The sequence below is a fragment of the Oryzias latipes genome, chromosome 20 (genome assembly GCF_002234675.1).
Source record: "Oryzias latipes chromosome 20, ASM223467v1".
In the NCBI taxonomy this organism is placed as follows: domain Eukaryota; kingdom Metazoa; phylum Chordata; class Actinopteri; order Beloniformes; family Adrianichthyidae; genus Oryzias; species Oryzias latipes.
In genome coordinates this window covers 1,726,048-1,741,096 of record NC_019878.2, presented here as the reverse complement: position 1 = coordinate 1,741,096, position 15,049 = coordinate 1,726,048, and the positions used below count along the sequence as shown (strand labels likewise).

Genomic DNA, 15,049 nt, shown 5'->3' with positions numbered 1-15,049 from the left:
CCCTGAGGGAGCAGTTAGATTTTGGCACAGCCACATTTAGAAACGGTTAAGGGTTTAACACCCCCAGTCCAACAGCTTTTCTTAAAGGGATCTTTCCAATTTAAAGTTGATGCGTGTGGTCAGCTGAAGTTTCAGATGCCAAACCATGATGCATCATTTGCAAAAGTTTCTAAGACTGCTGAGGGCTTGTTTTTGATAAAGTGCTCTATAGGTCTAATATACTGTAAAACAGAAACAAGTTTTACATGCTGTAGTGTGCAGTTGCTTAACCAGTCATTTTCTGCATGAACACACTTCAGAGATAACAGCCAAACACCGACTACTGGTTGACAGACGAGTCGCTTAGGACTGCATGTCACACCACACCAACCTGTGCACTGCCTGGATTGATTACAAGAAAGCTTTTGACTCAATGCCACACACATAGATCACTGAATGCTTGGAGCTGTACAACATCAACAAGACTCTTAGAGCCTTCATAGAAACTCAGGTTTGCTATGAAGGCTGGCCTACAGGACAGCACTGAAGCACTCATCCTGGCAGCCGAGGAACAAGCCCTGGGCACCAGAGCCATAGAGGATCAGATCTACCACACCAGACAAGACCCAAGGTATAGATCTACAACACCAGACAAGACCCAAGGTATAGATCTACAACACCAGACAAGACCCAAGGTGTAGATCTACCACACCAGACAAGACCCAAGGTATAGATCTACCACACCAGACAAGACCCAAGGTATAGATCTACAACACCAGACAAGACCCAAGGTGTAGATCTACCACACCAGACAAGACCCAAGGTATAGATCTACAACACCAGACAAGACCCAAGGTGTAGATCTACCACACCAGACAAGACCCAAGGTGTAGATCTACCACACCAGACAAGACCCAAGGTATAGATCTACAACACCAGACAAGACCCAAGGTGTAGATCTACCACACCAGACAAGACCCAAGGTATAGATCTACCACACCAGACAAGACCCAAGGTGTAGATCTACCACACCAGACAAGACCCAAGGTGTAGATCTACCACACCAGACAAGACCCAAGGTGTAGATCTACCACACCAGACAAGGCCCAAGGTGTAGATCTACCACACCAGACAAGACCCATGATGTAGATCTACCACACCAGACAAGAGCAAAGGTGTAGGCTGTGCAAAGAGTCGCCTGAAACAATCCAGCACATAACTGCAGGATGTAAGATGCTGGCAGGGAAAGCATACATGGAGCGCCACAATCAAGTGGCTGGAATAATATACAGGAAAATGTGTGCAGAATATGGACTGGAAACCCCAAGGTCAAAATGGGAAACACCTACAACGGTTGTAGGGAATGAGAGGGCAAAGATCCTGTGGTATTTGTTTCTACAGCCCAAAACCGTTCAAGCTGTTTGTCATTTGCTAGAGAACACTAAGCTTGGCAAATTCGCCACTGGTGCCCTGTTCTCTTTACAGATGTGAGCAGATGCACACTGAGTACGTATGACAGACGTAACAAAGTCTGGAGACACCAAGGAGAACTTTCTGCTGCTGCGACATCGTCCAACATGAACGCTCTGGCAGTAATGGGTTGGGGTAGTATTTCTTTGGAGGGCACAGCTGTCCATATGCCCAACAGACGTAGCCTGACTGCCAGTAGGTACCCACATGAGATTCTCAGACCCTTTTTGAAACCATCTGCCACCTCATCAGAAGCATACCCAGGCGTTGAAGGGAAGTAATAAAGGCCTGTGGAGGCCACACCCACTATAGAGCCTCATTCTGACTTGTTTTAAAGACATTTATTCCAAGTTTGATTGGCCTGTAGTGCGATTTCCCACATTGATTTTTAAGTCTGGTTCCACATCCAGACATCCATAGGCTAATAAATTTAATTTTAATAATTTTTGTGTACCGTATTTTCACGACTATAGACGCACTTTAAATTCTAAAAACTTCTTCAAACTGTAGGGGGCGCCCAGTGAGGCAGTACGCCCAATGTGTAGTTATGGGGCGTAGAAGAAGGCAGCGTGAGAACGGGGGAGAGTAGTATGGGCCAGCGTAAGTGAGTCTGTAATCGTGCATTCAGTTTGTGTTACCCAGTTAGGGAGAACAGTAAAAAAAAAGGTTTCCTCTAAAGAGCAGAGACTGGTTCTTTTTTAACCCACTCTTGAGGCTCTGAGGGTCTGAACCTGCCCGCGCCTTAACACAGCTGCGCCTTTTGTATGTGTGAAAGACTGAAAAATCCCCTGTAACTGAGACCGCGCCCTAAAACCCGGTGCGCCCCATGGTCGTGAAAATACGGTAGTTGTGTTGTCAGCAAATCTTCAGTTCTTTTATACCAAATTCCATTTTTATCAATGTTTTTCTCCCTGATTTACTTCCTTTAACAAAAATGACAAATGATGGAATAGATTAAAAAAAAACTTTTTTATTTAACACCTCCTTTGGAAATTGGCTCTAACACAAAGTTCTACTAAATCCAAGCTGTAAAAATGTTTGTAGAACAATGCAACACTAGCTTGAGCATCTCAAGTTTGTGTTGTTTGTGGTTTGATGCTTCAAGTTTAAAGCTACAACCCCAGACACCAAAATCTTATTTTTGACTCACCAGACAAGTTGACCGCTAGATAAAACAATCTACCGACTAAATGATTCCATTATTTTACAAAGAAAAACTACAGGTGTTATTAAAAAAAACTGATATTAGCTTAAATGCAATCAGGGACTTTGTCAAACATCTGATTAAAAACAACCGTCTTCATTCTTTCTACTGACTTTATTCACAAACATACAGAGTAAAATGTTAAAACAGCTGTAAACATCAACCAGTATGAACTGTTTATTTATTTATTTTTGTTTGTCGTTTGTAAAAGTTAATTCCGACCACAATTTTGGGTACAAAGCAGCGAAGTCTGTGGGTGACAAGAGGGTATTCCAGGAAGCATGTTTAAACTAGCCTGACTTTAACCCTGAACTCTGGCTGAAATCCACCTGAACTTGCTTACTCTGGGTATGTCGGTTCCAAAAGACCGGATATGAGTTAGCGTAATTACACTCGACTTGGTAACCCTGGGTAAATGCTGTAATTACTAGATAATTACTTAATGTATGACTTGTGATTCGGCGCTCTTTGTTATTATTCTTGTCCTCAGCATTAGGTCACAATGTTTACCGGCATTAAAAACATTAAGTCTCTAACATTTATACCAAATTAAAGATGAAGGTTGAAAATGTATAAAGCAATAAAATATCGTGAAAATCAAAACATTTTTTAACAGTAAATAGAACAGATTATTATTTTCTGAAGGTCTTTTATCCTAACTCAAGAATCAAAGTTTTTCAAATATTACAACCAAAATTACGGAAAAGATTTTGAATGAAGATCACCCGTGTGTTTTTTTATTTTTTATTTTATTGAATCCAGTACGCTTCAATACGTTACCACAGTTTCGTCCATACCAACAGAAACGGTCGTTGATATGGCAGCTGCACTTTTAACGGCAAGCCAGACAAACTTGGATGTATCAAAATGTGTCTTGGTTTGAGTTAGCGGCACCGACTATAATAGTCTGACTGAAACGTGTTTAGTTTTGGTTTTGGAAATTCTGTGAAAGTTTCTGATGTCAAAAAGAAACTGGACATGCTGGTGAAGAGAGCTAGCTCTGTCCAGTTGATGCATGGCTTCAGTCTTGAGTTATGGAAAATATAAAATATTTGCTTTTCAATCATTTTTTATTGTGCTTTGATGTATTTTTTGCTTTCAATTTTTTTTTTTTGCTTTCAAAAACTTTTTTGGTGTTTTTTGCGTTGTGTGAAATCTCGCTTTTGTTCTATCTTTGATTTTTCTAACCACTTTTTTTTTTTTTTTTTTTTTTAAACTTGTCCTGTCCAACAGCTGGGCAAACAGATGAGAGCTGAGGGCCTCTTGTGTTGGACATATTTTATTTTAACAAGAGGGGTTATTAATCTTCAGACAAACCAAAGGTATGTCTGAATAAACCCCTTTTGTAATTGAGGCCAAACTTTATTAATTTCAATCATGTTTGAAAATCTTTGGTGTTGGACCGGACGGAAAAGGTGCAAAGGTGAGCTAACACCTGTGCTCAGGTGAGTGTTTATGTTCTTCTAAAATTGATGGTGGAATGTGAAAAGAAGGAGGAGGAGTGCCCAGCCACCCCCACACCCAGACCCCCGCCGCAGCAGCAGCGGCAGCCGGAATTCCCCCAACGCCATACGGGAACAGGCAGGGAACAACCGCCCCCCGGGCGACCAAGACCGCCACCCAGGCCAGGGCCAGCAGGACCGCCGCGAGGCCCCCAGAGCCAGAGAGCAGGGAGGCGCGGAGGGAAAGAGAGCGCCGCCCCAGCCCAGCCAGGAAAACAGCCCCCCCGCCGCGCCGGAAGAGCCCAACGCAGGGCCCCACCGGAGAGGGATGCCCACAGCCCCAGACGAGCACCCCACCATCACTTTGAGCGTGATTTAACGTGATATGACTGCCACCGCCAAAAACGTTTTTACATGCGTTGTGTGTCATCTCGCTTTTTTCCTATCTTTGATTTTGCAGAGTTAAGGCCCGTACACACCGGGACGAATATTCGCCAGGCGTTATTCGCCAGCGTTTTTCGCCACGTTTTTTGTGTTCACACCCAGGCGATTTTCGCTGATGATGAGTGGAGTGAACATGCAATTTCATTCCCTGACATTAGATGGCGCTTAATGTAAAACAGAAATACTCCTGTACACAAGGTGGCGCTGCGCAACTTTACGCTTCTTAAAGTCGCTTTTCACTCAGAAGAAGAGAGCAAGTATTTACACGCTTGTCAGAATCAAACAAAGAAAACATGAATATTTCAAGCACCAGTAGCTCCAACTGGTGCTTGGTTCGGGGATATTTTAGAATGTCCGTCATTATTTCTTTGCGGCTGTGTAGACGCTACTTGGCGTCTCAGCAAGGCAGTTTTGTGTTTGAGCGCCCCCAAGTTGTGTTTTACTGTAACTTCAGAAGCTCCAGACACGTGAGCAAAAGCGCCATTCTCATTGGTCGAGTAGATTTCGACGCGACGCGTCGAAAAAAAAAAACGAACCCGAGGCGTTTTTTTTTTTTGACGCTTTAACGCGTGGCGTTTTTTCGCGTCGGTGTGCACACTCACATTGGTGCCCTTTGTTTAGTCACGAGGCGTTAAACGTCGGCGAAAATCGCCGGCGAAATTCGTCCCGGTGTGAACAGGCCTTTAAGTTTCAGTTTGATGTGACAAAGCTGCCATCAAACAGCTGCTGATTCGTCCAGATTCTAACCAATCAAATTTATCTAACATGGTGTCTGCTACCAAGGCTCAGAAACGGAACCAGCTCTTTTTACCCTCAATTTTGTCTTTTGGATGAAGATGTTTTTTGTTTTTTTTTTATATTATTTTAACAATGATTTATACTTTCTTTTTTTTTAGCAATGATTAATTTTTATTAAGTAAGATTTGTGAATTTATGGCTGAGGATCTCCTGAAACTGTAAAGTTTATCGGCTGACATTAAATCAACAGATCTGTGAATACTGCAGAGCAAATTATTGCTAAAAAGTGTGATTTTCTTTAAGATCTGTTTAAAACAAAACAATAAAACATTTAAAGCACATATTATTTATGCTGCACACGTGTTTGGGATCAGATGAACAGCAATAATAAGTAAAAGAATGATGGCTCACCACAGTAGAATTAATGTATTTAACAGAAGAAGCATTTTTACATTTTATGTCCATTTTCACAGTGTCTCATGTTTTAGAACTCGTGATCATTTGTCCAAAGTTGAAAAAAATAGTCATGAAAAATGCTATTTTCTCTTAATATTTCAACATTTATTGATTAAAATAAAACAATAGTTCAGATACAAATCTTAAACTTCCTGCTGGACGGAGTTGGAGCTCAGACATTTATTTTTTCTGCTGCAGACATTTTAAACACGTTGGTCGCTACACTGACATGAATAAATATTAAACTCGGTTTTAATTTAGCTGCTTTGCTGCTCCTTCTGGGTTTAACTCTGAGAGAATGGTTGAAAACGGCAGAATCCTGTTTGAACAGAACCCACACAAAGTCCATGTCTGCCTCCAAGCACCGTCAATATCAGAGAGACACCTGATTGGTTGGAATCTGGACCAATCAGTTTGATGATTTGATGATTTCAGTTTGCCACGTCAAACCGAAACTTAACTCAGCAAAATCAAAGATAGGAAAAAAGTAAGATGACACACAATGCATGCAAAAACTTTTTGGGCAGTGGCAATAGTGGCATTTTTATCATGTTAAGTCGCGCTAAGAGTAGTCAGCAAAATCAAAGATAAGAAAAAAGCTAAATTTGACACAACGCATGCAAAAACATGTGTTCTGCAAATGCAAAAAAAGTTTTTGAAAGCAAAAAAAAATATCAAAGCAGAATAAAAATGATTGAATAGCAAATATTTAATATTTTCACTTGCAACTTAGAAAGCTTTGTGTGCAACATGGTGGCAGAAATATCCCTCCATATTGAGTGGCTGGTGTTGGTTTTGATGGTACGTGGTGCCTCAGGATATTTCACCGATTGTGATCTGTGTGTTTATTATGTTTGATGTGAAGTGCTGCCTTGGTTTGTTGTTTTCTGTTCTGAGCAATATTAATAACTTGCCCCCCCAGAAAGTATCAACATCCCTCAGACCAGTATTTTTCATTATGTGACCTGCCCAGTGTTGCCAGATTAGGTGGTTTCCCGCCAAGTTTTTTTCGTTTTTTCAATTTTACGGGTAAATTCTGCTTTGGCCGAGTGGAAAGAAATGGGGCCGGGTTGGGGTCAGTTCGACACTTTTATTGAGATAAATTTCAGCCAGGGACTTGGAAGGTGACGTAGTGCCTCACCTGCCATCTTTGGATGTAAACTTATAATAAAATAAATATGTCTCCACTAATCTGTGCTATAAATGTCATTGACGTGATTCTTACAATTTTAATGATTTTGATTAGTATAATTGCTATATCATGCATATTTCCAGCTCAATTACAGCACAGGCTGTAAGGTGAGGCAAGTTCTGCCCCGCTTTAGATTGCAAAATCAAATGCAAACTGGGTTGAATGCATGCCTTTTGCTAACTCTGCATATGCTAATAACGTAATGCTTTATTGAAATATATTTATACTTTGTTGAAATTTCTATTACCGTAATTTCCGGACTATAAGCCGCTACTTTTTTCCTGCGCTTATAGCCGTGCGGCTTATTCAGTGGCGCGGCTAATTTATGGTTTTAATTGGCGGCCGCGATGTACGTATTTTCGGACACAGTGAATGGTTTGAGTTCTCTATCTAACACCAAGCACAAGTCATTTGTTTTTCAACACACCTCTTAGCAGCCAAACAGCATGGACCTCACTTCAGGTCTTAGACACTTCAGTCATGGTTCAACAAAACGAAACACGCATGCCCGGCCGCATCCCAGAATCCTTTGGTGCCATTAGACCCAACGTGCACATGATCGCCACTACATTATGATGCAGCTTTCAAGTTAAAAGCAATCGTTAAAAGCAGCGTGAAAAAATCCACCATCACCAACGGGTTTGGAAAAGCTGGTCAGCTGCGTGACGGAGAGAACAGCGCATGGAGTGAATTTACCTCTGAGTCATAGTGACTCGGCTGGCTGCACGTAAATATGTGTGAATAACATCAGCCTTTATTTTGTCGGGACACGACTGGAAACACAAATTGACGTGGCCGTTTTAACGGTTTCTAAGGACTGAGCGGAGTTTTGCATTGAAACGCTCACAGCCTCCGTGTGAGCTGGACACTGTGTGTCGTGTGAGCTGCGGGGCCGATGGCAGTCTGAAGGCTCCCACACGTAACAACGCATCCGCCCCTCATACACAAAACGTACAGTATTAAGTCCGATTGCTCTGCACAGACACGATTTGCTCCGTCCACCGGCGCAATGGGGACGAAGCGCTCCTCCCTGTAGCCGCGCTGGCCAGAGCTGTCGGAGTAGATAGGAAGGGGAGACAAGGAGCGCGCGGGAGCGCGGAGGCGTCGAGCCATTCTGCAGGCTGCAGCCAGGGCTTACTCGAGGCGTCCGCGGAGCAACAGTGTTTATTGTGGAAGGAAACTTCTGACCCACGCGCCGCGAGGAGGCGCGCGTATCGCGCTGAGGCGCGCGCTTTGTTAGTCGTCGCTGCTTTATTTTACTAGTGTGTTTTTTAACCAGCCCTGTTACTCCCATAACGCTGCCGCGACACAAGCGGAAGGAGAGCTTTACCCGTTCACCCCTCCATGCACTGCTGATACTTGCTCATTCTTAAACACGTACAACAGAATGGCGAGCCGGGCATTGGCCCCGCCTTTAGCCCCTAAGACTCATGGGAAATGTGGGATCGTAGATGTAAATTTCCTCATCATAACTGAGGGATGTAATGTTGACTATATGGTTACTGTTTGTAATTTTATGTATGATACCTAGATTGTCAATAAGTTAAAAAAAATAAATAAATAAAAAAATGAATAAAAAACCCATAACTGAGGAACTTGTGAACAGAATAGAGTTCCATGCTGTTTGGCATATGTAGATATACTCAAATACATGAGCCTGAGGCAAAGCTGGCTCCACCCACTGTGTGCTAATGAAGCACTCTTAATCTGGGAGTCAGGACGTGATTCGTCAGGATGACAATGTTGCCTAATACTGCCTAATACATGCGGCTTGTACTCCGACGCGGCTTGTGTATGTATAAAAGTAGTTAAACACGTGAAAATGGGTGGGTGCGGCTAGTAATCGGGTGCGCTTTGTAGTCCGGAATTTATGGTATATGTCCTCATTTCAATTCAATAGGTACTGTACTTCACATATGTCTGTCATTTATTTTGTGTTTGGATCTGAAAAAACGGAAGGTGAGGCAGGCAGTAGGACGTTTGCAATAAAGTTCTTTAGTAGTCCTTTTTATGTTTTGCTCTTACTGAATGTAATAACGGTGGATGTAATATCATTCAAAAATGTCTCAAAATAGAACTTCCAATTAAAACCTGAACCATAATGGATGACCGATGTCGGACCAGCACATCGTCATTTAGACTGAGAGACTTCTAAAACTTCTGAAAAGGACTTTTACACCAAAGTCAGAAAGATTTTTGTCCAGAAGCAGAGGAGTATGGACTTCATTTACAAGGGAAGGTTAGACAGTTTGCAGCTTTTGTGTGCCTGTGTGTGTGTTTATTTGTGTGTGAGAGAGCGTGCATCCTTTGGGCTGTGTGCTAATATTATAGTCTGTAGCGTTCACCTGGATGTCTTTTGGAGGCATACTAAAACTATGTACATTTTACATTCTTCCTATATGCACCTGCTATGTTCATAACAAGAATTCTGTTTTGAGACTCAATTAGTAGCTGGCAAATACAGTAGTTTCATATGTTTGTTTCACACTTTCAGGCAAATAGTCCTGCTTAACTTTTGGGTGTTTTTTGTGGGGTCTGGGGCTTTTTAGATGACTTTCAGGCTGAAAAACGGTCCCTCTATCTGTCTAGCAGCACTAGGTCTGCAATTATGTCAAAGAATTCAGCTGCTGTATCTAGGAGAACAATAGAAATGAGTACACAACACAGGAAAGGCTAAACCAACAGCAAAGATTTGACATACAATCATTTACACATAGATAGTTTAAAACAGTGTTTTTCAACCAGTGTGCCGCGGCACACTAGTGTGCCGTGGGAGATGGTCAAGTGTGCCGTGGGAAATTACCCTCATTAATCATTCACTGATCTAAAAACATTTTCCATCTCCAGGAAATCAGCTCTTTGTTCATCCAAACAGGCCCTGATAAAACACTAAGTAGTGAGGAATATAAAAGATCTTAAAATAACTTTTTCTTTGTGTTTATTTGATTCTATTAAAGACATTTTGATAAGAATGACGGTATTTACCTGCAGCTACAGCGGTTTGCGGAAAAGTCTCGCCCCTTTACCTGTCTCCACCAATCATTGTTGAAGGCTTAATCACATGTCAGCAGTCTGACCAATCAGAAGTGGTTAAAGTCTTCACTTCCTTGTTCTTAATTCTGCTCATAAAGTCTCTCAGTTCCAACAAAAATACCATCTAAAGCTCGTCTTTAGCGGTGTAGCTTTCCACAGCGTCCGGTGTCAGACCGTGAACAAAACAATGAAGCTCACAGACGCGAGTCTTTCTGCCCTTTTTCGGCAGTTTTCACACTACATCTCCCATGATGCATTGGCTTAAAGGGCCAGTGTCCCAGCGCACAATGAGTGCGCGTGAAATGTCTAGAAACCTCAACGGACAAACAGTTTCTAAATTTTCTAATTTAACTTTTATTTCATCTCTTAGAAAGAACAGCCGCAACTTCCTGCTTTTTGGGCCACAATTATCACAAAATGCACGTGAGATTGCGGCGGGGGGGGGGGCTGTCGATCAATAGAGACCATGAATTTCTGCTTATTTTTTTTTATTTTTTGGATGCTGGTGTGCCGCGCGATTTTTGTCAAGGTTAAAGTGTGCCGTGGCTCAAAAAAGGTTGAAAAACACTGGTTTAAAACAAAGACAGCATGAAAAGTTCTGACAAACAACAAGACTGCTTTGGTTCGGTCAGGTTCAGGTAAGATCTTTTCTGGTTTCAGGTTTGGAACTGGGTATGGATCTAGTCCGGCTAAGGTTTGCTTTGGATTGGTCAGTCTTAGGTTTGGGTTTGGATCTGGGGTAGTTGAGTCTGAAATGGGTTTTGGTTTACTTTAGTCTGGTTTTGTCAGGCTCTGGTCAGTCTGGTCTGGGTTTGGATTCAGGTTTGGCCAGACCAGACTTTGAGCGGTCTGCAGGTTAGCTACTGGTGGAGATGGAGCCGCTGGAGCTGGATGCTCCTTCACTAGAGAGATTAGAGGATGTGCAAGCCTTCACAGACACAGTGTGTGTTTGTGTGTTTCTCGTGTAGTTGCAAATTCATTGCAGCAGATTAAACAGATTGTGTCTGGTATCAGTTGATGAGCTAACACTGCCCGGCGGGACCTTTGTGTGTGTGTGTGAGTACATGTGTGTGTGTTTAATGAGCCTTCTGCTACAAAGAAAGAAAATGAGCCTTCCAGCTATTTAATGTCAACACTTTTGGATGACACACACGCTCACACAACTGTGTGCTGTCACACGCACACACACACACACACACACACACACACTCTTAGTCATTACACTAAAGAGGCTGACGAGGCGTCAAAGCCCCTGATGCTACAGAATATATTTACACTCCCACGTGCACAGTGCTGTGTGCATGGCCATGAATGGAGGGATTTAGCATCTTTTGAGTCACAGGAAGGAGGAGGGTTACGTGTGTGTGTGTGTGTGTGTGTGTGTGTGTGTGGAGGCAGCAGCACAGAGCATGCTGGGAAATTTAATGAACTGGAAGTGGATCCCTCTGAAGTCTGCAACGTAGCAGCGTTTTCATGCCGGTACAGCTGCGGCTCCGGCCCTGCCACCACACAGGACCAAACGCTCACGCGTGTCTGCAGAATGTGCTGCTGTGACTCCTTTACTCAGCTGGAAGACTCGCACTTTCAGTCTTGAGTCCATCTTGTGATGCTTAAAATTCTCCATGTACTGATTTTGTGATGGACCTAGTTTGTGTAAAGTGTCTAAAATGATGCTTTGTGCTCATTTTTGTTTGCGTGTAGGTTTTGTGCAGAGGCCACTTTTTATACTTTTTTTTTTAAACTTGTATCTTATGTGGTATGCAGTAGACCTGCTAAGATTTAGTGTCATAATTAATATGTGATAATATAGCTGGAATAAAATGCCATTGCCTATGTCCTTTTTATTTAGATTTAAAAATATAAAGGCTAAAAAGAAAGGTTTAGCTTAGTTTCCTCTGTTCCAGTTTTTTGCTGTACCCTCTTGTTTTCTGCATGTTTCTGTAGAAGTATTTGATAATTTTGTTGCTCAAAATAAGGTAATAAATGACGGATTTCATTTTCTGTTCTGCCAAAGTATCTTAGCATCACATTAGTAGTGTTTTTACGACAATATAACAATCTGGCTAATGCTCCTGTTAGTTGAGTTAAATGTGAGAGATAAATGAAGTAGCTTGGTAAAGACCTCCACATTTGTATTTAAATGAATGTACAAGCCTAACATGATGAAAACAACGGTGGTTAAATCTATACAAGGAAACGCCCTCTGCTCCCTGAATCTCAGCATCCATAATCCTCTTTTTGTGTTTTATCCTGTCATTCCAGTTTGTAGAAGAGATTCTACCAATACAAATGCAAATGAAGGCTTTGGGATTCCTATTCAGGCTTCAAACCTCCAAGATTGTTGGTAGAATTTGCAGGAGAAAAAAAAAACATTTTTGTATAGTGATGCTGTTCTGATCCGCTTCCTGAAACAGCAAAACAGACCAGCTTTGATTTGATATCATTGACAACATTTCGTATTCTTTATTGGAAGTTTATTGTTTTTGTGACAAGAAGACCAGTCAGACTGAAAATGGGGGGACGGTTGCTTTAGAGATGAATTCTTACCTTGTATGATAGAGAAAGAACAAAATCTTTAGGAATCATCTGTAGATGAATGCAGATGGACAAACCAAGAAGACAAACTCAAAAGACCTGTTAGCAAGGTTGTAAACGTTCCAGTTCTTACGCTGCATTCACACTGGACATGAATTGCTCATCAAATTTGTGTTGGCGCCTGTCCAAAAATGTGCTTGTAGCTGCAGACGTGTGTAGGAGGAGCTACCGGCAAAAGTATTGATACATGGATAGGTGTCTGTGTATGTCTGATTAAACTGCATGGAAGACACAGAGAATGTTGAGAGATCAGATGTATTTATTTTAAAAAGCTGTACAAAGCATTGATGATCACATCTGCATGTCTTCTCATGAGACGATTCAGCGTCTCTCCCGGTACGGTGAGATTCACTTCTGCTACCAGAGCCAGGTCTGAATGACGGCCCCTTTCCGCCGCTACTTAAGTGTCTCTGTGACCCACTATGATTGCTGGTTGCCGGCTTAGCCAGCAAGCGTAGCGTGCTCCACTAGGCAGCGCATAGCGGACTCTGCTGCCCAGGACCTGGCATAATGACTGTGATCATTTCAGCCCCATGGGCCCCGTGACAGAACAACGACCTGTCCAGGTTGTATCCCGCCTTTGCCCAGCAGTTGCATGACAGTCTCCGGCAACTATGCGGCCCCAGCAGGTTGAAAAAAATGGATGGAAGTTCAGGATGAGAACGCTCGCATTGATTAGCCATATTAGATTTGTATTCTTCCCGCCGATCAAGTCACTAAAAACGTCACATGCCCCAAGCTGAATCCCTGATCAACCTCCCCAAAGTTCAGATGTCTGAACTCTTGAGGCGCTGTGTCTGACGCCCAAATAGCCCCACAACCCTCAAATCAGGCTGCTGCCAGGCTGACAGGCCCGTCCGATGCTCGAATCGCTCTGCAGGACCTTGTCTGTACATTGACTTAACATTTAAACTCATCGTGTCAATGCAGCATTAATGAACTGGCAGGTAGTCTGTGTCCAGGACAGCAAAATGGGTCTTTTACTTGGCCTGCGGGCAGAGTACACAGCAAAGACAGAAGGTTGACAGGTTTAACATCAGTCCACAGAACAAACAAATCCAAACTTTTGAATATGGTCAGAGGCCAGCAACATGACTTTGAATTACCATAAGAAATAAACTAGTTGATCTAAAACGAACTGGTGTGGATGCAGAGAACCAGAGACCAATAAACACTCAGCTAGGCAAATGAGGAGCATGAGCTTGATTTCCTAAAAAGATTGAAAGCCCAGAAAAAGGTTAAGGGAGATCACGGAGTGGGACAGGTTCATGACATTGTCGGACATTTAAGTTGTTGTAGTCGTCTGGGGGTACAACCATTCAACCATTGAATTGTGCTGCAGTGATCAGGTTACAGTTCAATATTAGTTGATGCATGATGACCTCTGGAAGCCTAAGAACATAAACAGAAAGAGTGTCATGACCTTCATCAATGCAACTGGGTGGAGATAGAGGACCCTTCTGACCCGTACATGGAAAGTTCATTGATGCCCCAGAGAGCCCCCTGGGAGTTACAGTCCTTTCTGTTGCCGTCCTTCTTGGTTCTTTTAATAATAGCATCTTTGCTTTTGTCTGTATTTCAGCCTGTCTGTCTGGCCAGTCCCCTGACTGTATGCTGTTGCAGTCCAAAGACGACGACTTTGACTGGGAGAAGGGAGACTCTGGGGACTGGACCACCAGCTCCTGGATTCCTGCAGGTACTGTCTATGGGTCTGTCTATCTGTCAGCTGTAACCAAAAGGCTCTATATTCCACGGGTTTCCTCCAGAGAGCTGCTCTGGACCCTCTAAAGGAGTTCATGAACATGGCTTTAGGTGTGAGCCGCCCCTCGTGAAAGGGAGTCTCCAGTCAATCAGGATTGTGCATGCTCAGGTGGATGGTGTTTGTAGTTTAATGCTGTTGGAACTTCTCGACCCAGGACAGGGTCCTTAGCTCAGCTGCAGTAGTGAGCGATAAGAGCCGCTACCAGGCTGCTTGCTCTGCTATAATGAGGTATTGAACCGCTCACTGGGATGTTTGTACCTGCAGCCTTTGTCTTATCTGCTATTGACCTGCCACACTACCTCTGAGTTATGGACAGACCACGCAACAGACAATGAGCCCCGGCCGTAAAGCTAAGCCCCGTTTGTCACATACTCAGGGAGGTTAGGCTGCTGACGAATGACAATGCAGCACTCTTAAATCACTGAGCCAATCACGCGTAAGACAGGCTGAGCGAGGACACACAAGGAGGAGGAGGTTACTGTCCTGTTCAACATGAGTTACAGAGATGGAGAAGGAGGAGGAAACGGAGGTTACTGTTTTTTTTAATGAGCTAATGTGGGGAGGAGGAGAAGCAGAAAGAGGAGGTTTCTTTCCTGTTCACCGTGAATTATGGAGGGAGATGGAGAAACTTCTGTTCAACATGAGTTATTGGGGGAAGGAGAAGAGGTGGGTGGAAGAGGTTTCTGTCCTCTTTCAAATGACATTTGGGGAGGAGAAAGGGGAGGTTCCTGTCC

General features: G+C 43.0%; 1 protein-coding gene across 14 annotated transcripts in view; it reads left to right on the top strand.

Annotated features, from left to right (window-relative positions):
* Positions 1 to 15,049, top strand: part of LOC101160890 (receptor-type tyrosine-protein phosphatase mu) — a 156,686-nt gene that overhangs the window by 28,846 nt on the left and 112,791 nt on the right. For all 14 annotated transcript variants that reach the window (XM_023949905.1, XM_023949900.1, XM_023949902.1 and 11 more), the window contains exon 2: positions 14,136 to 14,249. In XM_023949905.1, coding sequence (XP_023805673.1) covers positions 14,136 to 14,249 — 114 coding nt within the window. The remainder of the gene's footprint in view (positions 1 to 14,135; positions 14,250 to 15,049) is intronic.